We start from the raw sequence: 27,054 nt of genomic DNA on the forward strand, positions 1-27,054 counted from the left end.
AAAAGACTTTCCTAGGATTGCTGGATCAGTCCCATATAGCTTATATAGAACTAGCCATGTAAAGGGAATGTCACACATTTGTGCCTTCTGCTACGAAGCATGGCAGAGAGGCTGAATTTCAAGGTATTCATGTTGTCACCTGAGGCACCTTTAAGTGACCCTCAGCAAGGTAGTAGATCAGTCCCATTATAGAAGGGATCAGACTGCAAAGGCTTCCAGGTCTCAGAGCACAACCTTGCTCTTCCTCTCTTGCAGCTGATCCAGTCAAGCTTCACATCACAAGAAACTCCACTTACAGCCCTGCATGTTTTACAAGCATCATCCAGCTGCATTTGAAAAGCCAGCCCGCAGCTGTAGTTCTGTAACTAGGTATTCGGGCACTTAATCAGCTGCAGATGATTTGACAGATGTATCAGGTCAGTTAGAAGTAAAAATAGATGCAAGTTCATTTTTTCCACAGAGACAGCTCTCCCTCAGCTGGACTGGTCCACAATCCCCTTTATGGGATAAAAAGCCAGTTTAGGTTTTATCATCAACATAAGCTGTGGCTGGTGTATCCTGAACACAGTCCAGGATTCAAGCAGTTGCTTAGATTGGCATGGCAGGGCAGAAAGAAAAGGTCTTTATTCCTGAAGGCATAGTGCAGACATGGCTATACCCAATTAGTCTGTTCATGCCTTCTCTTTAATTGAAGGGAAATGGAAACTATCACTCTTGAAGATAAGAGAGATGTACCGTGCTGGGCAAGCCGTTTGGAAATTAAGTCTAACAAAAAACGATGTTTCTTGTTGCCCACTTATAATTTACCTTCACAGGGCTTCAACTATAGGGATAAGCCCTGCTGCTAGATTGGAAAGGGAAGAGGAGCCAGTTAACAATCCAGGTTCAGAAGACAGGGATGGTAGAAGACATTCAGAATTTCCAAAATTTGGGGGAAAAAAAAAAGTTTCTCCTTTCCTTAACCACTAGATCCTGACCACTGTTGTAGATGAGAAACAGGACCACAAATCATCAAGCCAGCAATTTAGTTGAGGCATCAATTTCTCCTTGATCAGAGCCCAGGAAAGTCTCGATCTGTATGGTATTACCCCTACCCTGCTTAAAGAAACCCGCCTTTCCAAATCAGCCCTTCACAACAGACTCGCGACAACGTTTGTTTTTACCATTTTCACTTTCTCAAAGATTATGGGCTCCAGTTTCTTCTCTGATGAGGGCTCGCCACTCCTCTTCCATTTGTCGTCCTTTTCTTTCTGTATCAAGGCAGACAGAAGGGGAAGTTGCAGTTGACAGCATTGGGAGAAAGTTGAAATAAAAAAAAATAGAAGTTCTAGTTTTCCACGCGGTTTTCACGCCACTTTTTCATGCTGACAGATAAGAACATCTCGTTTGCCTTGTAAACATCATTTCCCCATCTGCAAACAAACAGGTTTCCCTAGTGCTTTGCATGAGAGATTACAATCAGTTTTCAGCACATTCACACAATAGTTTTACACTCATAATAAAAACAGGCAACATATAAATGACCTAGATACACTCTCCCTTTGGAAAAGGGTGTATGATCCCACTACAACACTTCTAAGAAATCCATATTTTCAGCAGTGTCACTATTAAGTAAAACGTTAAAACTGTTAAGCAAATAAATACTAGTCCTGTATGGCTGCCAACTGATAGAGAGTTATCAGCTCAGAATCGAACAAGAAAAGATGCATCTTCAAAGCTTCTTTTATGAAAGTGAAGGTATTTAGACACTAACCCTGAAAATGCCGATATCGATACTTCGGTCCATGTATTTCTTCTTTTCATATTTATCCCGAATGAAGCCCTCCACAGCTCTGCAAGAGGCTTGTTAAGGAGGAATCGTTCAAGAGTGGAAGCTGTACGAGTATGCAAAGTCAGACAGCCCTAGAAAAGCACCTTGCAACCACAAAACAATGCTATTTCAAGAAAGCTATTCCAGCAGTAGCTCTTATTCATTCCTTTAAGGCAACATCAACATTAAGACAGGCTCCTGTAGTAAGTGGCTGGGATTCCTAGAGCTGGTTTAAGATTAAAACAAGTGAACCATTTTTTTTTGCTCTATTTTATAGGCAGCCGCAGCCCGGTAAGCTAGTCTGATGAACATCACACACAATACAAAGAGGAGGTAGGTCAGGCTAGAAGGCAAGGTCATACCATTCGTTAAGCAGGATGATACAGTAACTATTATCGAATTATATTACCTAAGTATTTGTCTTACTATCATTTAGTAGCATACTTCTGCCAAGGCAACGTTTAACGTCATTACACAAGACAGCAGTAATTTCAATGCAAGGCACCCAAGCTTCCTTTTACATTACTAGCTCGTTATTGGACAGCCATCTTGTTTCTCATTAGCCTAATCATCACTAGACTCCTGCTGTACCCTTCTGTAATTAAAAAAGTATTTAGCCTTATTTTTAAGACAACACACAGCACACTTTCAGCTCCCACTAGCTTCTGTAGGGCCCGTTTGACAGTCGGCCTTTCAATTTACTACAGAACCGACAATGCGTTTCGTGCCAGGACTTACAGTTGTAGCCATTTGGCTTTACTTATTTCTCACGCTCCATGGTTTAGGAGTGATCCTTTTGAGAGCTTTCTCGTGGAGAGCTGTAACGTAACAAATCTGCAGCACTGAACAGAGTGCGCCCGGCTGGGAAGCCTTTTTCATGGCTGACACACACGCACACGAAGATTAGGGCAGCAGCCCTCTTTGCTGCTAAGCCTTCTACACAAGATTAAAAGTCTCTATTATCCTCCAGTAGCAAGGTACAAAAAAAAAAGGATGCTGATCTGTCTGAGGTCGCCTGAAGTTCTCTGGCAGGTAGGCTTCGTACAGACGGTTTGCCTTTCCGTTCCCCATCTCCTGCATGCACTGCAATTCAAAAGAGAGAGTTCAAGCCATTTGTTTTAAGACACAAGAGTTTGAGCCACATTAATTTCTTAGGTTAGAGGCGGCACACACAGGTTTCAAAAACTTGCCTGCACTCTTGTGTCTAGCTTAATATTACCCTGGGATGCCAGCAACTGCTTAAGTTGAGGGAGGAGAAACAGGAAACTGAGGCACGGGCTTATGATCAGCTAGAAAAGCTTATGTGTTTGAAGCTTTTTTTTTTTTGGCACAAGAGGAGCATAGGGAGGCATTTCTATGCTTACCAAAATTTCAGAGTAGTATTTAGAGGGAAAGTGCTACTGAATCATCCCATACATCTGACCACAGTGATTTTATTCTTACGCTACTCTTTTTACTCAAGAGATTCAACATGTTTCTTGGCAGCCTAACTCAAACCCCAGTGAATTATTGCCCTTAGTTAGGGTCTGCCCTGTAGTTTTCCTTCTCTCACTTCCATCTCACTTGCTCTATAGTTCTGTTTCAGGGCACGAGTACCCACCCCTCCCTCGGCAGATGTCTGCAAACATGGGTTTCTCCGCTTCAGGTTCTCATTTTCCACGGTTTGTACAGAGATCTTCATCTCTGCAGCTCAACAGCCTTGCCAAGTTTCAAAATAATCCTCAAGAAACTAATTAGGGAAGAAGCTGAAACGTCTGAGAACGATTTGATGTTAGAGCATGTATATGGAAGCATGTACCAGAGGGAGAAATCTGGCCAAATGCAAGTAAGTGCACCTGTTATTCCTCTGTAGACCCAGGATATTACAGGCCAGTGGGCTTAACATCTGTTCCTGGTGTACTGGTAGAAACAATAATTAAAGGAATAAAATAAAAATAAAAAGAATAAAGTTGTTCAGTACTTGGGTGAACAAGATTTGCTGGGGAGAGAAGTCAGCATGGTTTTTTTAAGGAAGGTCATGCCTCACCAACCTATTCAATTTTCCAAATGCAAAGAAGTAACCAATGGGGTCCGCAGGGTCTGCATTGGGCCTAATGCAATTTAGCTTACTCCTAAGTGACCTGGGAACGGGGGAGGAAAGAGAGAGAGAGCCAAGTGTGCCAAAGTTATGTTAAGGGGGGGACGGTGGTAAGGACCATGGCAGAAGGGGGATGGGGGTAAGGACCACGGCAGACTGAGAACCTACAAAAGGATCTTGCGAAAAAAAATGAGCAAATGGCCAAAGTGGCAGATGAAATTCAAATGTTGCTAAGTAAAAGTAGTGCACATGGGAAAAAGCTACCCAAAATATCCATATGCAATGATGGGTTCTACATAAACTTGTACCACACAGGAAGCATCTTGGAGTCATTGACGATGGTTCATTAAAAATATCAGCTCAGTGGCAAATATATGTTAGGAATTAAGAAGGAAATTGGAAATAAAACAAGTCCCTTTATAAATCTATGGTGTGTCCACACCTCAAACACTGTGTGCAGTTCTGGTCCCCAGACCTCTAAAAAAGGTGAAAGAACTAGAAAGTCTACAAAAGAGAAAAAAAAAACTAGTCAAGGATGATCAGGAGCATGGAGAGGCTTCCATCCAAGGACAGACTAAGAAGGCTAGGACTTTTCAAGCCTAGAAGACAAAGACACTTGAACAGGAACACGATAGAGGATATGAAAATATTAAAGTGATGCAGAGAAAGTAAATAGGGATTTTAATGCCTCCTACTTCTAGTATTTTGAGACTGCAAAATGAAACTGTTAGGTAGTTAGTTTAAAACTAACAAGAGGAAGGTTATTTTCAAACAGTGTTAATTAACTGTGGGGGGGAAGGGAGGGGGAATTCATTGCCACAAGATGTTGCAGGGGCTGTCTGACTTGGTTCAAAAAAGGGAAGTAGTGAGCAGATGCTTGGACGAGACAGTCTGAACATAGTCGCTAGAGGGGAAGGCTCTGAATTGGAGTTTCCTAAAAAACCCCCACAACTCTAAATGCTGGGAGCTTCCACTATCCTGTTCCAGGTTCTGGACACGGCCTGTTCAGCCTTCCTCTTGGCATCCACCTTCTGCTGCTCCATGGGATGGGATACTGGGCTAGAGGCACCTATGGTCTGATCCAATAAATGACAGTTCCTTTGGCTTACTGACCCCCGTTTCGCCAGCACAGCAGTTGTGGTCGCATCCCACCCCAGCTCCATTTTTACCTGTATCTGTTCTTGTGTCCACTGGTCGAGATTCACAGACTTGACCCTGGAAATGTGAACTCCTAGGTTGCGATGGATCCCAGCGCAGCGGATACAAATGAACACTCCGATATTCCAGGATGCCCATCGTGGCCCTATAGAAAAAAAGAGAGACAAAGATAGTACCATAGACTCTGGCAACGCTCAGCCTGCAACTACCCTGAGCCAACTCTTATGGGAGAAACTTGGGATTGACCATTTTGTATTTCCAACTCAAATGGAGGCTGGGATTACAAACACCAGCAGGTTTTGTAAAAAGAGATCGAACCCTTAAGACTAGGCAACAAGGGTTGTGTTCATTCCCACCTCCAGTTTGGGCTATTGGCATATAAAGGCAGAAGCCAAACACACGTGAAAGGGTAGCAACCCCATGGCACTGAAACAGGTGCCTTTCACTTCCCCTCTCCCCACCCCCTCAATGATACAGGGGCAATCGGTGCGCAGTCAGCAGGTCTTGCCAGGCCAGACCTGTACTGCAATCAAGTTTCAAAGCCTTGATTTAGGGCAGAGGGAGATGGAGTCACTGCTATGGGCAGCATGCTCTGAAGAACTGGATTTCCATATCAAACTAGGCCAAACGCTACTGCTTGAGGATGTGCAGCGTCTAGTGTTTGATCCACCCGACGCCAAGACAAAGCACGATGTCTGCACCTCACTCTTGAGAAGAGCCATGAAGTTGGCTATACGCAAGATGACCGTGCTGCAAAGATTACACAGAAAGGAGGAAGGCAGCAAGGACATTCAGAACCCCTCCATATCCCAATAGCCCGATCCATTAAGACGGCAATTTATACAGCAAACAGGAACCCTGGCTAGGATCCCGACGGAGGGAAGAGACGTCGGTTTTAGACACTTTTGGATTAGGCACCATTAGCATGCAGCTTTTGACAGACAGGAGAGCTCCAAGGTGCTGAAGGAGGGAGGGCATGCTGGGACACAAACGGGGGAGAGATTTACATGGCTAACATCACTCATCGTACACATGGCTCTTGCCGAAGGAAAGGGATGCATTGCCAAGTGAGACCACTCCGGAGACTGCTCCTCGGAGCCACCAGGTGGCGCTCGCACTTTGTTCTCTACTGGGCTCAGAATTAGCACCCAGAAAACAACTCGACAAACCGCGTTCGATCTAGGCCAGGTTGGAACAACTTTGGCAATGTTCTTACCTTGCTGAGCATCAGGCTTGTTTCTGGAGAGCTGGCTCTTTTCTCAAAAGGTCCAAGCTCTGAACATTTAGCCTGGCTGGGCCTTTATGTAGCTGGTTTGCAAACTGCAACAGCATGCAAACAAGCATAAGTAGCACAATACCAAGCCTAAGTGGTCCTCTTTTTGGCCTCTGAACTGTGCTACAGTAGGTTGAAGGATTAAGTAAATACCAGCACATTGAATTATGCCTGCTGAGAGAGACAGAGGCTGTAGGGCGATAATAAATAAAGAGAGAAGCTGCGCCCTTGCGGTAAGCATCCATTTTGCAGGCAGGTGTGCAAGGTTGGAGAGGTTTGTAATTTAAAACTTGCCCCCACATTGGCATGCTGAGGTTCCTTAGTCTTTCCTTGGAGGATGGCACCGTCTGCTTGTTTTTCCTCTGTATTTTCAAGCAAGGCCATTTGAAAGACAGTCCCAGATGTACACAAAGCGCGTGCATCTACTCAGCAGGAGCAAGTTGTCGCAGGAGAGCTTGCTCGCTGCCCTGCATCAGAATGACGGGCACGTTACTCCAGGACGGTTGCTTGCTTAGGAAGCTTGCAAAAGCATTATTCCCCGAGATGCAGAGCTGTTGTGCAAGACGGGGTGGAAGATGCTTTTCCAGGACAGCACTTGACTACATGAATGCTCAGAGGACAGACTTTTGTATTAAAATACCTCCTTGCTAATCTTCAAATAGCCACAGCCAAATCCCGAACTCGGAGAACCAGGTAGCCTTTAGTTCTTTGAAGCAGTTTCTGTTTGGAGTTAAAGGCAGATAAGACAGCGAGGACGCTTTCTTCGGCCCTCCACGAGCAAACACCCCTTCCATCAAGTGACATTTTAAGTTACGCTGTCAGCCAGAATATGCTACTTTGGCATTCGGCTTCAAGCCTGAGTATGCTATACCAGCCTCAGTCTTTTCATTGCAACTTCTACGGGTGGGTTTGTGCGAACGTATCTGGAGCAGCAAGACATGGGGCACCACAATGCCATACCCTTCTTCCCCCAGCTGTCAACCCCTATTAGAAAGACAGCAATACATTGCAGTACTTCCCACAACAGGCCAATGCTTTCCAAACACACAGTTCCTGCCCTGAAGAGGAGTTTTAGTCGAGCAAACAGTATGCCATTAGGCAAGATATCAATAGGACATCTGTTCAGGGATGGGGTAACCAGCTTCCTTGTCCCTAGTTCAGAAGGCAGGACCTGAAAGCTCAGCGATGGATCCAGAAGCTGACCAGAGAAGGAGGGACTCTGTCCACCATGCAGAGGATGGTCCTTCTCCCCTTTAAGGGCAATTGGGGTTCACAGCTCACAGCATTCCCCTGTTTTCTGGACTTCCTGTAGCTTTGCATATGCACTGCTGACAGCAAAGACATCACAAGTAGTTGGGTTGCATCTGTCAGAGGGCACTGGCTTTTTTTTTTTCACCTGTGCAATGCCTTTGCCGGCATTATGGGGTCTAGTCCAGCTTCAAGGACATCAAGATGGACAATGAGTCAGCATCGCCACTGCTCTCAGCTTCCTTGCTACCAGAAATAGCCTCTGAGATGGACCGTCTTGGTCAATGCAGCGGAGCATCAGGAATCTTTATTGCATTGTCCCCAACCCAACAATAAGGGGCGCGGAGGTATTCCTTGGTGAAGATAAAGCCTGCTTTCCAGCATCTAGTAGTCCACGAGCATGCCCTACAATTCACCCTCAAAGCTCATGGAGGAAAGGCCACATTTTCTTGGCAGGAGGCAAGCGATCGGTCTCAAAACAGAAGCAGGGAGGAAAACAGCTTTCCAAAGTCTGCAGTAAAGCCAGGAAGAACAGAGGAAACCTTGACTTCCAGTTTCCAGTCTTCAAGCAGAGTATCCTTACAGAGGCAGTTGCCTGGATTACTCATTTCCAACAATACTTACAGGGCAGGAGACTTCATGTCCCCAACCCCAACAGATCCTAGAAATCATTTAGGGTTAAAGTTAATGCTAGGTTTAGGCTACATTTTGTGTTTGTAGGATCAAAAGAATTAATGGTGCACCAGACCCGACTTCAGGAGCCACAGTAATTAGCTTGCTAGACAGGCTCGTGTAGTGCTATTTAAAACCATTGCAAGAAAGCTTGCAGAAAAAGATTTTTTTATTTTTGGAGATTTCTTAGATGGTCTAACAAGAGCGACCATTTCTGAACTAAGAGCTTTAGAGTTTTGCATTTCTTATTTAAAACCATTTACCTTTCTACTCACAATGATAGCAGGGTACTTTCATAGGCAACACCATCTTCAGTGCTCCATGCTTCTCTTGTCATTTTAATATTTCATTTACAAAGGAGGACGAGAAGCTGCAAGGACCGAGTAATAAAGTGACAGGCATCTGCCACCCTGTTCTGGAAATCTGAGCTTGGGGAAAACCCAGCTGTAACATCCACAGCCCTGAGATTTCATTTTGCATTAGCGGAAAATGCTTTCTGCTAATGGATGTTTTCTAAAAATTAATATTTAAGCCATCAAAACCCTGCAAGCTGCCAATGCTGGTTTGGCACCAACAGATGCTATCCTTCAAGCCAACAGAAGGGTTCTCTCTGATCTTCGCCACAATGAAGACAAACCAAGAAGAAAGCGAGGTAAAGAGAAGCACATGAAGTCAAGAGTCCCAAGAGACAAGCTACAAAAATAATAAAAAAATAAAAAATAAAATTAATGAAGGCAAGTAGAAATACCAAACTGTTTGTGTTTTAGATCCCAAACCAATGGTGTTAGGAAAAACTGACACTCCAACTGTGGTGACAGTCAGAAGTATGTCCATAAAATACTGCATTGTAAATCCCTATTCCATCTCTACTGCAATCCTGTGGGAGCATGCACATTTGGGACCCACAGCTCAACCCTTATTCTTCGTTGCGTCAAGTAGCAGCTGCTCAAGACTTCATGCATTAAGCCAGGGTGATGTTAACTCCTCAAAGAGGAGCAAAATACCACTGCACTCCTTGGGTGCGTCTCCATGCGTGGGAACGTGCATTTCCCCGGGGACAAGCAGCGGCAGCAGCACATCTTGTACCGCTGCTACCTGTCCCCGGGGAATGCCTGTGCCATGTGCGCTCTGGCGGCACGTTGTGCGCTCTGGCGGCGCGTTGCCTTGGATGGGGTAGGGGAGGCTGGGGCCAGCAACTGCGATGATCCCAGCAGCTTTACCTGGAGTCCAGGAGCTGCAGCAGGGAGTCTGGCTCTGGTCAGCCAGGCTCCAGTTTTGGGCAACGCACGCTGCCGCCACGCGTGCTGTCCTGTTTTTAGGCATGTTTTTTTTAAATCCCAGGATCTCCCAGGGTAAAAAAACCCCAACACCTCCACGCTGCAAAGTAGCAGCATGGGGGAACATCTGCATGTGTAACCTACACCCCTGCAGACCGCACATCTGCACTCATCTGGACACACTCCTTAAGGGTAAAATAAATGTGTTAAGACAAATGGCACACTGGAGGACCTGTCTGCCTAGAGGGTAGTGATGCGCTGACACAGGCGAGGGTCAAGGCAGTGGAAAGAGAGGAACTATATAAATAAAGCATTAATGATGGGCAGAACTCAAGTACCAGCCTGTCAATGGCAACATGAGGGCGGCTTAAAAACCTTGCACAGCAGAAGCTACGCAGCAAGCTACTATACTGCCATGGTCCACTTGAGTTTCACAGGCCTTCTCAACTAATGAGGAGCATGGAAGGATGTAGAGGACTTCTTTAGGACTGCTCTGGTGTTAGCAAAATGCAGACTGCCTGTTCAGAACAGGCAACCCTGAGCCAGAGGCTGGGTATTTGAATCAGCAAAACATCAGCCCCCCACACCCCTCCTCACTGATCCTGCAGCTGCAGCAGTAGCTGTTCTTTAAAATGCTATCGAAGTGCTGCGAGCATTTCTAATTCCTGCGGCTGCCCAGCCCTGCAGACCTCGGGGACCAAGTTTAGCCTACTAATGTAAATGTGAGCAAGCCCCAGTACTTCCTTGTGCAATTTTTAGTGCAGTTTTTTCCTTCTACAGAATCATGGGATCAAAAAAAAAAAAAAAAAAAAAAAAAAAAAAAAAAAGAGGAAGTTACTCATCTGAAAGTCTAACCCAGAACATCTTGCACCATGTTATTTCCACTCTTTAGTCAAGCTTCATAGTCTGTATTTCAAGTATGCTGCTTCCTGCACTCAGTTAAGTATACCAAAATCCCCGCTACGTGAGCAGGCACAGGCAACACTGCAGGAAGGATTCAGGACCTAAAAAATTTAAAGTTTCTGGAGAATTATACAAGGAAAATTGAGGCTAAAACTATGCTGAAATTCAGAGTTACAGCCAGAGGGGAACAAGGCAAGCAGAGGATTTGATGAATTATGAAGAGAGGCAAGAGGTACTCAACCTTGTGAAGGAACACTATATTTTGGTGGCAAGACACAGCTTTTAACTGGAGAGAAGAGCAGCATCCTACCCCTAAGGGGGTTGGTTAGCACAGCTTGCAGAACTGATGCACAGGGCTGCCTTCTCTTGCAGCCCTTATCACACCAGCAATGCACGGAGTAGCTGGGTGGACGAGGGGCTGGAGGCTTAGGCCCTACATCTGTGCAACCCCTGGCCTCCCAGAAGCAGTTTGACTTATCACAAAACCCTTTTGCTCTGTAATCGTGAGATAAATGCCCGATTCAAATGACTGAAAAAACAAAACAGGAAGAAAAGCAGCTCTTGTGTATAATTAAAGCAGACCATAAAACAGTCAAAAAACCCAACCCTTTAACAACTCTAAGAACAGCTCCATCCAGGTTGGCAGAATCACAGCCATCTGGCAGCTTCAAAGCCTTCAAGAGTTAAACAAAGAAAGCTGGCTGCACCGATTACTTGTATTAGGCAAGCAAGCCTGATGCCATCAGAGGTGGATTTAGTGTTCGCAAAAGCAAGGGACCCAAGCACTGCTACACCTGCCTCTAAATCGCATCTCAGTGAAGATGCATCTACTCTACACCCTGGCCAGAGAGGGTGACAACATGGTGTTACGTTGAGCCGAACGCACACCGAGAGCCCAGGAGGCCTGGCTCCATCCTTTTCTCCTTGGTGCAACATCTCCAGAAACATTCTTGACCTAGGGATATGTCCTTACAAAAGAACAGGGAGCTCAAAGGCATGTCTCCAGTTTATTTAGTTACCCAGTTAGTGCCAGCATGGGTGGAAAAAGACAATTGCTGAAAAGGACCTAAAGAAGCTAAAGTTTACCAAATCAGAACAGATTTAAAACCTTAACCCATAAGAAGGGAACATGAAGCCTGCAATCTCTAGAACAGGGGTCGGCAACGCGTGCCAATGTGGTGCATGAAGGCATTTAGCCTGGCACATGTGCTTCAGGAAGGGAAGGGAAGGGGCTAGGGCTGGGGCTGCACTGCCACAATCAGGATCAGGCCCCCTGTGGCTCCTCCACTTTCCGCCCCAAGGCGCACGTGCACCCGCTAGCAATGAGCCAGGCCGGGCTCTGCAGACCTCAGTGTAGCGGGTTGCAGCCCCCAGGCTACCTGCCGCGGCTGGCCCAAGCTCTGGGAAGGCCCCTGCTGTCTGCCACGGACCCTGGGCTGCTCACAGCAGGCAGCGGGCAGGCTGCAAGCCCCTGCACTGAGGTCTGCAGAGCCCTGGCCCAGCTCATGGCTGGCAGCAGGTGCACGTGCATCTCTGGGCAGACAGCGGGGAAGGGACCAGGGCTGTGCTGCCACAACAAGGATCAGGCCTCTCACGGCTCCCCTGCCGTCCACCCCTGGCATGCCAACATCTTACAAGGCGAGGCCGGGGGGTTGGTGGCACTCCATCCAAAAACACTGCTGACCCCTGTTCTGGAACTATTCAGTGTCTCTTGTCTCCAGCAAAATACCATGCTGCAAGCTAATGGTTTTACCTGTTTAAGGATTTAGTATCTCAGTTTCAAGTGTCCTCAGTCTCTTCAATAAAAGTAGATTAACTAGGAACAAGAACCGCCTGCATTTAGAAGCCATGTGGATAAAAATACGAGAAGTCACGTATATCCTCAGCTGGTTAAGTCTCATTCTATTGCTTTATCATTTGCTACAGAGGGCAAACTGCATGCGGAGGGAATTTCCTTTAAAAAAAAAAAAAATCCCCAGGAGGATTCACTGCCCACCATCCATTCAGCACTTGCATAAGGAGCTGGAGCCAAAATGAAGTTTCCTCTAATGACCCTGCTGAAGGCTTTTATGAATAAGCAGAAATTGGCTCTACAACCACTGCCTTTTTCTTTCTTTCTTTTTGAGAAGGGGGATGGGACTATGGATGCTTTCCTAGGGCAGGAAGGAGAGTGCTTAGCTATTCAATTCCTAATGAAATAATCTCAGTGCAAACAATTGTTCAACTTGCAGGCTCCCTGCCTGTAATTATTCCAGCAAAAGCTCAGCTGGAAAGCGGGCACATTTCCTCTTGGACTGATTAATCAATACCAACATTACTGCATGTGTTGCTGTCCGACATACTGTAAGAATTTCCTTAATGGGGGGGGGGGGGGGGGGAAATGCAGAAGAGGGAACTTTTGCAGGGATGGGGATGGTCCCAGCACGAAGACATCCGCATCCCCTAGTACAAAGGGTCACTACTAGCCAGCTGGAGCACTTCCAGCGAACTGAAGCTGAACAGCTCTGTTGTTCAGCCAGCCAACGAGCAAACGTATTCCTAAATCAAGTCCGATGCTGCCCTTTGACTAGGGACGTCTGTTCTGGAAACAGATATTGCTTAAGAGAATTTATTGGAATTCCCTCCCTTCGTAGGAACCAGTGAACTTGGTGAGACACGTTACACAACACAGCTTCCTCTCGGGTCCCACGGGCAGCATGCGTGGTCATGCAAACAGCATTACACCGATATGGCAGCAGAACATTTCAGCATTTGCCCCTTGGACCTTGAATTCTGTTAGTGATCTATGAGGATAGTCATATTCTCCACGCTTCATGGTGAGAGATAGTTAGCTACATGCCAAACGCAACTCTCAAAACTCAGCTGTCAACATTAGACCCAACATGTTGGGAATCCCTAGCCCTTAGACATAGGGGATGCAAGGCATGTTGTGAACAGCAGAGAGTTCAGGCAACAACACCCCCTCTGCCTCCCCCTGCAAAAAATAAAAAATAAAAATCCAGATACCTAGAAATATTCTTAGCAGCAAACAGGACCCCAGCTGCTCCATCCTCTCTCTTATGAGAGAAGTATGAATTAGCTGTTGCAAGGGGAGGCCAAAGCAGAAGAATCGCAGCTGGCGAGGGGTAAGCCAAGGTTACTTTAGAAGTGTACAAGGAAGCTGGTCAGGATATCTAGAAAGGCAACCTTATGAAGTTGTTTTTAAAGGGAAGGGGAAGAAAAGAAAAAAAAAAAGGGAAGCTGAACTTTAGAATTCCAAAAACTATCCACAAGATTTAACATAACATATGGAGCCTGTGCCCACTCTTAGCAAGAACTAATGAGATTTTGATCAACTACCAGAGAAAATTGGCCCAGACGTGCAGCATTTGGGAACTCTGCCACCAGCCAACTAAGTGAGGAATGATGACTTTTTATTAGCAGCTTACATTTAAAGAGTGTTGTTCCTGGTGTGGTCCACCCTCACGATCAAATGTGGCAGGCACTACTCTGCACACAACTTTGTGCCTAACAAGGTTGAATCTGAAGTCCAAGGCAAATAAATGCCCATCTTCTCTCTTCTACAATAGCTTAGTTGATATTTTAAGTACAATGAAAGAAAAATAGGAGTCAAATGCATACTTGGTGCAAACCTAGGTTTTGGGGGAGCTACACCAAGGCAGCGTTTGTCCCGCCAACCCCAAAACTAGGGAACAAGCTGACAAGGAAGGGTTTAAAAAGATGCCAGGCAAGCATGTTGCAACCAAGCCACATCCTAGGCAATTTTACTTGGCTTTAAGAGTGGAGCTCCAAGACTTGTCTTTCTTTAAGGAAAAGAAGGACCGTGAAGAGCAGAGAGGGGCCGCCTCACTCTTTAGAGTACTGGGAGATGAAGATGTGTTGCGCAGGACAAGGAGCCCTATGCCAGCCAAGGTTGCAAGGCAGGTGCAGCAGTGGGATTCGTGGGAAAGATCAATTTACCAATATTACTAGTGGCGATGCAAGCTAGAATGGGATAGTGAAGTCTCATGCCTCCGAAGAATACGTTATTCACTCTGGAAGTTGGTGAGGGGCTCTTTTTTCACCATACAGATGGCCATGTGCTCCAGATACTTGAAACATCCAGAGTCTGGCTATCCAACTTCATGGACCGGCGCCACCATGATGTTAGAAGATGCTAACATAGTAGTGATAGCTTCTTTACTTTGGAGAAGCCTGCAACACAGCAACCTTGGACTTGTCTCCAACAGAAGCGATGATCCTTTTCTAGGAAGCTGCTACCAACTCCAAGAACATAGCGGTACTGATTGGAACAGAGATTCACGCTCCCGTTTCAACTGAGGCAAAAGCCTGAAGTCTGGACTCAATTCTCTTTTCACTGAGGAAAGAAATCTCCCGTTTGTGGGGCATTCACAGAAGTTTTGGGCTGGAAGGGACCTTGTGAGATCATTGGGTCCAGCCCCCCTGCTCTGGGCAGGAAAGATGGCTGCGGTCAAATCACCCCAGCAAGGCGCATGTCCAACATATCCACATTTTATTAGGGTCCAATATAATCTTATTTCCAAAATCCGTCATATGCCACGGTGCCAAAGATTTGCTCAGATACAAAACAATGGATTCATTTTGCTGCTATTCCCACCCCAGAGCATCTGGGCTCAGAGATGCTATTAAATTATTGCTTATTATTAGGATTAACTAGGAGCACTGGCTTACGAAGCGATGGGAAGCTGGAAACTTCGTGCTTCACCAGGAACCGCACAGAGTTAATCGTATGTACCCTACAAAAATGCACAATGCAAACTCAACAGAAGCTGGCCGAATCGCAGCGGCTGCTCCTGCAGACGAGTGCTGCTACCAGAACAGGGTGCACCACCACTCGCCCTATAAAATAAAGCAGGAGTAACTTCTCCATTAAAGCAAGAGTTACATGTTGGGCATTGAGAACAGCCTATAGCGGTGCATCTTATTCTGGAGTTCTGGCTCTGGTACGTGCAGGACAGAGGAAAGGAGATAGCTTGCTAAAGACAAACACTCCAGCGTGGTAGTCCTTAGAAAGCCTGTACCTGAAGAAAACCACTATATTTTCTTGCATACAACATGCCCCACAGTAAGACATACACACCTCGCATCCGAAAGGCAGAATAAAGAAAAAAACCTGATCTTTCCTTGTAGTAAGTAACTGAGCAGGAGCAGCTGGGGAGCTCACATTTCCTCATATACATAAGGAATACATATTTCCCCACGTATAATGTGCTCTCTCATTTCCAGCAGCTGGTTTTTGGGGGAAAGTATGCAAAAATATGCAAGAACATACAGTAATTTCTTCAAACAAGCATGCCTCTGGCCTTTGAGGAAAACCAGGTCAGACATACCTATCTGGAAGCTGCAACGTTTTTCCAAGTTAAAACAAAAAACCAGCACCAAATCATGTTTGTGAGTATAAACTGAACAGCTGGTTGAAAGTCACTCTTGTACCATGAGTACCGAGGCATTATTCTGCCACAAACACATGCAAGAACACCTTTCTCCTGGCTTTTTCCTTCTTCATTCATTACACTCACTCTCATTTTATGTACAGCTCAGCTCCCACCTCCTCTCTCCTCTGGACAGCGGAGATGCCAAGCAATAGTTCCAGTTTCTTAAAGACAATTGCAAATACAGCCAGGAAGTTCCCTCCTCAGGATGCCTGCACACAGCCATGGCCAGTAAGCATCGTTTTGCATAGCCGAGAGCCACTTAAGTATCTAGAGCCAATATTGCTGTTAAGTCACAAAACACACTCCAGTCACTAACAGTGAAAGCTGCAGGGGCCGACAACTAGAAAGGGGGTAGAAATACTAGAAGTCAAGTCTAGAGATGCGTTCTTCTCCAATACAGACGCACCAGAAGAGATTCCCGAGTTTGAGACCTAGAGAAGGTCTAGCACCCAATATCTGCACCCAGAGAGTGGTGGTGGATGGGTCATTTTTGACCTGGAGGGATGTGGGCAGCGGGGTCCCCCAGGGCTCGGTCCTCGGGCCTGCACCGTTCAACATCTTCATCAGTGACTTGGACGAGGGAGTGAAAAGCACCTTGTTCAAATTCGCGGACGACACTAAGATGTGGGGAGAGGTGGGCATGCTAGAAGAGAGGGACAGGCTACAACTAGATCTGGACAGGTTACAGGGATGGGCAGATGAGAATGGGATAGGTTTCAGTACGGATAAGTGCAGGGTGCTGCACCTAGGGAGGAAGAACCAGCAGCATACCTACAGGTTGGGGAACTCCCTTCTCGTCAGTGCAGAGGCAGAAAAGGATCTGCGAGTCATTATTGATTCCAAGATGAACATGGGCCATCAATGTGAGGACGCGATCAGGAAGGCTAACCGCACCTTGTCGTGCATCCACAGATGCATCACGAGCAGGTCCAAGGAGGTGATCCTCCTCCTCTACGTGACACTGGTCAGACTGCAGCTGGAGTACTGCGTCCAGTTCTGGGTGCCGCAGTTCAGGAGGGATGTGGACAGCACTGAGAGGGTCCAGAGGAGGGCCACTCGTATGGTCAGAGGGCAGCAGGGCAGGCCCTGTGAGGAGAGGCTAAGGGACCTGAACCTGTTCAGCCTCCACAAGAGAAGGCTGAGAGGGGACATGGTGGCCATCTATAAACTTACCAGGGGGACCAGCGGGGAACGGGAGAGACCCTGTTCCCCCGAGCACTACCCGGAGTAACTAGGAATAATGGCCCCAAGTTGACTGACAGTAGATTCAGGCTACACTACTTCACAGTCAGGGCAGCTAGGACCTGGAACCAACTTCCAAGGGAAGTGGTGCTCGCTCCTACCCTGGGGGTCTTCAAAAGGAGGCTAGATAATCACCTTGCCGGGGTCGTTTGACCCCAGCATCCTTGCCTGCCTATGGCAGGGGGTCAGACTTGATGAGCTGCTTGGGTCCCTTCCGACCCTACTAACTATGAAACTATATTTAGTGGTGAAGCTGGATCTAGCTCTGCTCAGGCATTTCAGATCCTACATTTCCCTTTATTCTCCAGCTGGAAAGTTTCTTCTCATTAAATATGTTTGCACTTGACATTACACACTGCTATCTAGCACAGCTATCTGCTACCCCTCCAGCCACCCTAGAGAGGTGCAAGTATTTGGAAGTACCCCACTTCCTAGCAAGCATTTTTAAAGCAGCCCACAAGTTCATGGCTGGGACTTCCCATGGGTGGTTGGCAAAACTGAGTAAAATGGTTTTTCCTTCTGCTGTTATCTGACGGGAGCAAGACAGGGCTCTGATGCAGCCAATTCTGAACAGTATCTCGCATGAGACATGCCTCTCCCCTTTCCTTGAACTCAAATCTCTTTGTGGGGTCAAGGGGAGGGAAGAGGGCAGAACCATATCCACCACTGCCATTAAGTTTTCTTCCTTGTCCAATTGCAAGCATTATCTCCATTAACTTTCAACACGAAGGCAGTTCCAAGTCTCGCCCACATCACAGGCTTAGGGACAGACCTCACTTGACCTCTCCCTCCTATTTTCCTGACCTCCTCCTTGCTTCTAGCCACCCCCAACCTCTTGCCCCCTCCTTTTCTGGATCAAGAGACTTCTTCCTCTGGCTAGGCGCTGAAAGGGCCCAGGAGAAAGCCCCTGCTCTCTCATCTGGTGCCCAGTAACAGAGCTGGAGGAATGACTGGAGCCAAGTCCTACTTTCATCGATAGCGATGTTGGAGCAGCACACGAGCAGGTCACTCAACATGCAGGCACTGCAAGAGGAATAGTACATGCTCAGTACACGGGAGTTAGCTACTAAGCTACCAAACCTTCAAGCATGCACTGTAGGGAGATTTTCAGAGACTTAATTTGGCATATTTAAGGACCATTTGGGGGTGGGGGTGCAGTACAGATAGAAAGGATAACCAGGCTGTGCAGGGTTATTCTGGATACTAGGACCCTGACAAATTTCAAGCCCTTACTGCAATAATATCACACACACACATGCTGAAAGAATCACATATGCACACAGACCCTAACCTCTCAAGAAGGAGAAATGTATTTCTCCATCATTCCTGGAAACAGCCAGTATATTAACTGAAGCTCTCTCAAAGTAATCCAGCCTCAGGCAGACCCCACGGCATGCAAGGTTTCAGCCCACATGGTATAAATTTGGTTCCATTAGACGACCCGGTACTCAGCTGCTTATAATGGAAAGGACTGAGAGGCCTTAGACACGCAATCAGGCCTGTCTCCATAAATCAGAGAAGAGAAGATACCAGAGCTCCGAGGATAGATTTTATTTGAGGTCCAATTATGTTCTGTCCTAGATTTCAATGGATGCTGGTAAAGAAATCACTACAGCTGATCAGCCTCTTTCTAGACGGAAGTTTGCTGGGAAGTTATTCTTGGCTCTCTAGCGTTGATAAACTACTTGTATTTTCCCCAAGGTGAATTATCTTTAAAAGAGTGATAAATGTTTGCAAGATAGGCTGGAATGGGATTGTGAAAGGTGTCTGACGTCTCGAGTAATTTATCCGGCAGTTACTATAGTAACCAACCACAATTTTTACTCAAATCACAATGCATAGCTCAGAGCCCAGCTACAGTCATATTCTATAAATTTGGTCCCTTAAGATGTGTTCTGCAATATGGATCATCACGGCTTTTGACACGTAAAAGGTGGTAGAGCTGTGAGTTAGCTACAGAAGTCGGCGTTAGCCACATTTTAGTTTCTAAGCCAGCCTAAGTGATTAGCCCAAGGTCAGCATCTGGCAGCACTGGGATGATAATGCAGATGGATTGTATCTATATCCTCTGCTTAGCACACTACATGCTCTCTCTGCTGGTTTGCAGTCAGCGCATTTATAGAGGCTGTCTCAGGTACTCGGCAACATCATTCCCGAATGCTCCTGCTCTTGCAATCCCTTCCATGCACAAAGCTATTTTCCTCATGCTGACTTTTCCCCTAGCCTTACAAAGTGAAAGTCTTGTTGCAACATTTTAGGTCTGCATCTGGTACCTCCACCTACCATAAACAGCAGCAGCTAGGGCCCAGCTTGTTCCCTCTTCCCATCCTACCAAGAGCTCACTCTCTATTGTTCAGCGATGACTGCTAACTGGTGTGGCACCTATTCTAAAATAGCTCTTGCTTTTGGTAGGACAATCTGCAATAGATAAGGGTAAAACTTAAAAAGACAGAGGTTTCTTCATGCAAGTCCTCACTGCTGTGGCTAAGGCATTAAACTGATTTCATACTGCTCGGTGCTCAGCTGGCCAGGCAAACTAGGCAATTCTGTGTTGTTTTAACCTTTGCCATGCAGGAAACTGATATCTCTCTCCCCTTCCGGTTTAACCCTGTAGCTTCTGACAACACAGAAGAGTGAGGCATACATGCACTAGGCTATGTCAGTAATTTTAAGCTGATGTTTCAAAAATTAAGTAGTAGGATCAAGCCACGGAGAATTAAAAGGAGTACCAATGTAAGCCCCCCCCATCCCACCTCCCCTTTCCCCCACCCACCAGGCCACACTTCCTCTTTTCACTTTGCAGATGTTATACTTAAAAGCAGCTTCAGTTGAATTCTTGCATGACATTAAAGACAGCAACGTATCGCAGGACTTCCAAAAACCGCGCTGAACTCATGGCAGGCAACAGGAAGCGCATCTGCTATTCAATTCTCTGTAAAGAGCTGCTGACGTCAGCCTTGAACACGAGAGGCAACTCAGCAGGCCTTTGCTGTGCCTCATCATACAGGCACGTAGCATCCAAGAGGCTGTTCACGGGAACCAGAGCCGAATTCATTCTTCATCCCATGAAGCCGTTACTGGGAGCTAGTTAATAGGAGGACTCTACACACTGCCACTGTTTGAGAAAGGGAGTTTAGCTGTTATTCCAGCATGGAAAAAACAAAAAATAAGTCAAGAAAGCCTACCTGCTGGTTAAGTCAGAGGTACTAACAAGACCAAGGATGCTGGTGTCAATAAAGCAGGCAAGCTGGTAGTCAGACAAGCTTAGTTGGAGTCAGAGTGGCAAGGAACAGAGTAAGCGGAAACCGGCTTTCATCTTCACCTAAAGGAAAAAGGTGACTGCTGGCTTCCCTCCTTTGTGTCGCTAAAAACTATGCCCTTGCCCTTCTGGTTCCACCCAGGCTGTTTTACCATCTTGCTTTTTCACCTTCCTACTAGGGCACTTCTCAACCACCCCTGGTCTAGCTTTCACCAGGGTCTTCCCATCTCCTTCTACAGTGAAGCATACAGTTTCTGTAACTAATCATAGAGTTGTGTGCAGTTATTTTGTTCTGCATCAAAACCTATTCTAGGGGAATCTTCCTAGGGAAGTGACCTGCAACTTGTTTGCTATGTTCCAGCTTTGGCAGCGCCGTATATACGCAATGGCTCACTGTTTTCTCCTACCGGTCCTTATGTACTGGCACATTTGGATTGCAAATGCTGCAGGGTACACTTAAAAACCACACTTTTTTCCTGAAACACGCTGCTACAGTAAAACTATTAGCAAGTTTGGGGAGGGGAGCGGGGAGGGGAATAGTAGCAAGCTCGATACAGACATCTGCCCAAACAGCATGGCCACCAATGCAAGGAGATAAATCTGATGCACAAGATTCCAAAAATTAAATTCAGGTTCAAGTGACAGAAGGACAAACACAGCATCTTTCAGAATAGGCTTTGCAAGGAAAGTGCAGCTTCTAGCTGCTAGTAAGAGGGCTCCTTATTTGTGTAGTGCATTGACTCAGTTACTTACAGATGCTTAAAACATGTGCTAACCCTCCCAAGAGAGAAGTGAGAATGACTGTACCAAGAGCAAGCAAATACCCAGAATGGAGAACTGAGACCCGCTCTGGAAACAATCTATGTTATGTTAGAAAGGAACAATAATGCAAAGGTAAGGTTTTGCATCTTGCTGGCAATGAGTTATACAGGAGGGGCAGGATTTCAAACGGAACGGAGGGTAGAGTCCTCACAAGACAAAGGAGAGGGGTACTCAGACAAACCAGGAGGAGGAGGACGATGATGACAGGGGCAACCTTAAGCTGATGAGTGGACACAGCAGAGCTGGAGAAGGGTCATCGCTGGGGAACTCCCCCTGAGAAGGAACCTGCCATTCTGCCATCAGCGATACTGGATCCAAGGAGCCTGTGGGAAAGATGGGACTGGAAGAATAGAGGGGAGGAATTTGGGAGAGGGAAGAGAGTCAAATACAACATCTACATGTCATCAAAAGTTCAGAGCCAGAAACACACCAAAGCCCCCACGTTAATCCAATGGTAGTTTAGTACCAGGCATTTACCAAAGTACCACCGTTGGCAAGCAGCTCACAGAGGGAGTAGTTCAAAAAGCAGTTTGGCTCGGTATTGTTATCCAGACTTCAAGACATCCCTCCTGATATCATGCCACAATTTTATCACGACCCTGACAGTTTACCCGTAGTCCAAGTTTGTGTAGCTTTTGTATCCGTTATCTCTGCTGCAGAGTGTCAAGTCTGCTCATGATAACCGTACTATACAACTCTGTTAAAGCAAAACCACGTCCCTAGAAGGCCCTCAGCTTGAATAGGAGCAGTCTCTTCCTATGGAAGCATCCCGGCAGCCTAGTAAGGAGACAGGCAGCTTTCGAGTAAGACTCCTTCCTTGACACGACAGAAGATCATAGCTCATTTGGGACAATATAAGCACTACCACGTTGCTCTGAGCATTGGATATGGTGCCTTCCAGCCCCCAACAACCATGAATCCTCAGAAACAGGGTGTCTTTAAATGGCTGACTTATACCTGCAAAGCACTTACTGTATGAGATGCCATTCTGGCTAGAGGAGAACAGCTCCATAACCCCCAAATCGGTGGGCTGCGAAAAGCAAAGTAGAGCCAACGCTTAATGATTTGCATTATACTTGCAGTACACCACCGTACTACTGTGGTCTCATATCACTGTTGTAAGCATGAGATCAGAGCCTACATATTACCCGAAGCCAATAATACATGCGGCACTTTTGATCCCCAAGGTCCGCTGGCAGAAGGGGGGCGTACTTTATTATAACTCCAGGGCATTTATTCTTTTCCCACCTGCCCCGACTGAAGTAACTGTGAGTAAACAGAGCAATCTTCTTCTGGACAGCAAGTCATACTTAGTTGTGCATCTTCTTCCTTCCTGCATCAGAGCTCTTGCTCAACTTCCTGCAAAATAAATAACTTGCAACTACTACGCATCATGCTTATTAGCTCAAGATGGTTTTTGCTGCTAGAACTGCTCCCCCAGTTTCATCAGACTGTCCCTCTAGTATCAGGGACTTGAACACTGGGAATCATACAGACCTCCTTGCTTAGTCTTAAGGAAACTAAACAGCAGCCTTTGAAAAGCACATCTGCTATCAGACTTAGATTAAGCTAGGAAAGCCCTGTGCTCTCATCCCCTGCAGACTTCAGCTATTGCAAGAAGGCACAAGGGAGGTGCTTATAATTGCTCCAGCAGCTCTTTGGCAGAGGGCTCTAGAGAACAGCTATTCCCAGAGAGCTTAACTTATCTGAATGAGACAGTATGGGGTGAAGGAAGGGGACCTAAACCATGCTGAATGGGTCTCACCAACTTAAACTGGCAAGCCATTTATTCCACACTCAGTGGCTGGAGACTAGTGCAGCTGGCAAGCTGGACTCTTTGCAAGGGAGGATGGTGAACAAGGCCTTCGAGTCACTGCCATCATATCACACAGACCTGCCCTAAGAAGGGTTAGGCAATGAGGAAGAAGTTGTAGCTACAATAGCATTCCTATTACTGTGGTCAGAAGCGGCCAGACAGCTGACATTCCTCCCACACACGCAGAAGAGGCCATTATACACCTCTTGGGTAGTTTCCTTTTAGTGAACGCAGTGAAGGAAGACGTGGCTGGACACCAGCTGACCCTAACAGGTACGGTGACGTCACTCAGCTCTTCCCCGCAAGCTCAACTGTTGAGCTGTCAAACCCTCTACATAGAAACGGAGTGAGGTCATCAGGAACAGCACACAGAAATGGAAGTGTGGGTGGCATCCGAGCAGTCCCCAGCCGTGTGTCACACTAGCTTTCAAAAGACACTACAACCTAGAGCAGCATGAGATTGCAAGAAGCTAGTAAAGGGAGATAAAAAGCAAAGAGCTAAGAAGTCAACCTGTGCAGTGTTGGAGAGATCTGCTATGTTTGTCTGGCTAGAAATGGGTCCTGCTCTCCTTCACCTCCACGCCTTGACCATCTTCCATCCTGGCTTCCAGCTCCGCATGTAATGCAGTTTTACACAGAAACCCTTAAAAGTAAGCCAGCTGATGAGGAAATAAAAGAGCGTAAAATGCTCCTGAGGGCCATTTTCAACATACAGGCAGTGACTACCTAGTCTAATGAGGATGCTGAATGATTGCTCTTTTGCAAAAAAGTGTGTCATTTCCAGCTGGAATTGCTCGAGTTACAGAACAGTGCCTCAGACACAGAAATATGGCTGCCAGGAACTAGACTGTCTCTTGCTGCCCCAGAGCCTCAAGTTCTGAGCAAAAGCTTTCTAAGCGCATCAAAATGCCAGGGTGCAAGGTGCTCCATGTACCAGCACACCTTATTCATGTAACAGAAGTAGGCTTGCATGTCATTAGCAGCAGGAAATCACTGGGTGTACATCAGACCAGTTAACTCTTTAACACCAAGACTCTTACAAGGAGAAAACTCCTTAAAAAGGGACTGAAGTGGCAGATGGTTTTTCATTTGTGGAAGTCTCCTGGGGGAGATTTAGGGGCACGTATCCATAAAGAAGTTCTTTACGCTGCACAAGTGTTAGAGGCCTATTTTCAATGCTAATGAAGTGGAAGTTTGCAACTGCCTTCAGAGGTACTAGATCTTCGGCTAGTTTCTGCAAGAAGAGCCCAGGTCTTAATGGCTGCAACTGGAAAGACAGAGCGCTCCATGCCTCAAAGCCACAATAACTGCACTTAAAAAGATGTTAATGGAAACATAACCTACCTGATCTCATAAGCAAATTAGTACTGACTACTTGTGGTCAGCAATGTACACAGAGATACCCAACAGTCACAAAGTGCGTTTGTGAGGAACTGCAGGAACTCCATCCGTAGCTTCCCCAGAGCCGAAGCTCTCTCTCATTAGATTTGAGAGCAAATCTCCTGCAGAAATAACCTACCATTCAGTCCCACAGAACAGTGGCCCACTCTTCATGACTAATTTCTTTAGTTTTAGAACAAGGGTATTCTTAGGTCACATGACTGATTATTCAGTGTTACAAGCCATTTGCCATTTTTGGTAATAATCCTCAGCTGTGGAATTGCCATTTCCTGCATATTAATACATAGTGGAATTGCCGCATTCCAGGTATTTATAAAGCAGGATAAGGAGTCGCACTGAATCCACGCTTCGCCGGATGACTCCTCCGATGGGATTCCTCGTGTATAGCGACATGGACAAATTAACAGCTTATATTGCTCAAAACGGGTTTTTACAAGAGATGAGTATAGCCGTAGCACACGGTCGTTACTTGACAGCCAATACGTACATCCAAGAATTAGCGCTCAAGTCGCCACGTTCAGTGAAAGACCCAACCGCCACGATGCTAAAAAACACGTGCGGGTCACAGAAACACACGGCACGGTTTGGCATCCTTTGACGCAACGTTTTCAGCATGACTACACAGGGAGCATTTAAGAAGTTAAAGACCCAACTTCAGCCCAAAAGTGAAAGCATTTCAGAAACTAAAGATCCAACTTCAGCCAAAATCCTACCCTGCCACTCGTTCCATCCAGGTCTCCAAGCGCTCGTCAGAGACGCCTCGCACAACGCAACGAGTACAACAAACCTCCCAATAAATTAATTACAAAGCATCACTGAACGCTATACGCCAGCGGTTGCCAAACGGCGCTCCTTGGACCGCATCTGTATTGCGTAATCCCACTTTTCAGTTAAAAAAAAAACCCCGTGGATAAGGAAGTAGGGTGGGTTCACAAGAGCCAGCAGAAATCCTCTGACATTGAACACAATAATCTGCAGCGATTTCAATGTCAAAACCAGCGGAAAAGATCCTATGGGGGGGAGGGGGGGAAGTCTTGTCCTTTGACAGCTCTAAGCCTCCTTTCAAGACCTTTGCTACGATCAGGTCCTAAAACATAACCCAATGCCCACGCTACACCTCCGGTGAAAGGCTTTACTCCGCTAAGCGTAGGCCCTTCGCCAAGTCGCACAGCACCGGCTTCTGAAGCCCTGCCCCTTCCCCCTCCCTCTTTGTTTTAGGATGGTTTGATGATAAAAAGAGGATTTTCAGCAAAGTCCCACGCCGGGCTGATATGCAAAGCCCTCTTCCTTCAGGCTTCATCAGGAGGTCTCATGGGTGCGCAGAGAGGATTTTTAGCCTATTTTTCTGCTCAAAACAGGAGGGATCGAAGCCGCTTCGCGACAAGCAGAAACAGCACGAGAAGGCGTCAAAAACCCCCGAACGACCGAGTATTTTGTTAGCCCCGGGGCCGCTCGAGCTCGGCGTTTCTCCCCCCCGGGGTGGGGCAGCGCGGCGCGGCACGGCGCTCCTCCCCCCACGCGGGCTGCGGGAACAGACGAACTTGGAAAAAAACGGATTTTTCTCTAAAAGGAGAAAAAGGCGGGAAAGAACCAGCGGGTTTCCCCTCACGGGTGGGAAGGGGCTGGCAGAGGGGGGGTCCTGGTCCCGCCAAAAAGCCCCCCCGCGGCAGCCCCCGCACACGCAGGGGGGGTCCCTGCCGCGCCCCACGGGCCGGGCGCGGACACGCGTGGGTCGGTACCTTTGGCCTGGCAGTCGGCGCAGTACTTGTTCTCGTCCTCGCCCAGCAGGCTGCCCAGCACGGCCTGGTAGCGCTCCACGTCGCGCACCGACTTGCCCGTCATGGCCCGGCCGCGCTCGCGCGTGGACGCCCCGGCACAGCACTGCCCGGCACTGCCCGGCACGGCACAGGGCACAGCCCGCCGCTTCCTGCTTCCGGCCGCGGCGCGGGGCGGGGCGCCGCCAGGCCACGCCCCCGCCATTGATCCGCCGCGCGCGCGTCACGCCGCGGGGTCGCCGCCGCGGCCAATCAGGGGAGAAGGGGCAGGTTGTGTGTGCGGGAAGGGATGAATGGGGCGGGTGACGTGGGAAAGGGGGTGGGGGGATGGAGGGAGGGATTGATGGAGAGAGACGAAGGCAGAGATGAATGGAGCGAGAAGGATGGAGGGATGAATGCAGAGGGAGAAGGGATGGATGTAGAGTGAGAAGGAGGGAAGGATGCATGGAGAGAGAGAAGGATGGATGGAGGGATTGATGGATGAATGCAGAGGGAGAAGGGATGGATAGAAGGATGGATGGATGGAGAGAGAAGGAGGGATAGAGGGAGGGATTGATGGATGAATGCAGAGGGAGAAGGGATGGATAGAAGGATGGATGGATGGAGAGAGAAGGAGGGATAGAGGGAGGGATTGATGGATGAATGCAGAGGGAGAAGGGATGGATGGAAGGATGGATGGAGAGAGTGAAGGAGGGAGGGGTGGGATGGACAAAGCAAGGTGAGGGAAGAAGGGATGGAGGAATGAATGGATGGGTGGAGAGAAGAAAGGACAGATTGAATGGACAAGGCAAGGGACCTGGGGGTCTTTAAGAGGAGGCTAGATGAACACCTTGCCAGGGTTGTTTGACCCCAGTACTCTTTCCTG

General features: G+C 47.2%; 1 protein-coding gene across 1 annotated transcript in view; it reads right to left on the bottom strand.

The window, feature by feature from the left end:
- Positions 1 to 26,352, bottom strand: part of SMAP2 (small ArfGAP2) — a 32,811-nt gene extending 6,459 nt beyond the window's left edge. The window contains exons 1-5 of the mRNA XM_006259792.4: positions 26,154 to 26,352; positions 5,057 to 5,190; positions 2,808 to 2,893; positions 1,754 to 1,832; positions 1,164 to 1,250 (exon numbers count right to left, since the gene is read on the bottom strand). Coding sequence (XP_006259854.2) covers positions 1,164 to 1,250; positions 1,754 to 1,832; positions 2,808 to 2,893; positions 5,057 to 5,190; positions 26,154 to 26,256 — 489 coding nt within the window. The 5' untranslated portion in view covers positions 26,257 to 26,352. The remainder of the gene's footprint in view (positions 1 to 1,163; positions 1,251 to 1,753; positions 1,833 to 2,807; positions 2,894 to 5,056; positions 5,191 to 26,153) is intronic.
- Positions 26,353 to 27,054: the final 702 nt, after the last annotated feature.

This window comes from Alligator mississippiensis, chromosome 6, assembly GCF_030867095.1.
Source record: "Alligator mississippiensis isolate rAllMis1 chromosome 6, rAllMis1, whole genome shotgun sequence".
Lineage (NCBI taxonomy): Eukaryota > Metazoa > Chordata > Crocodylia > Alligatoridae > Alligator > Alligator mississippiensis.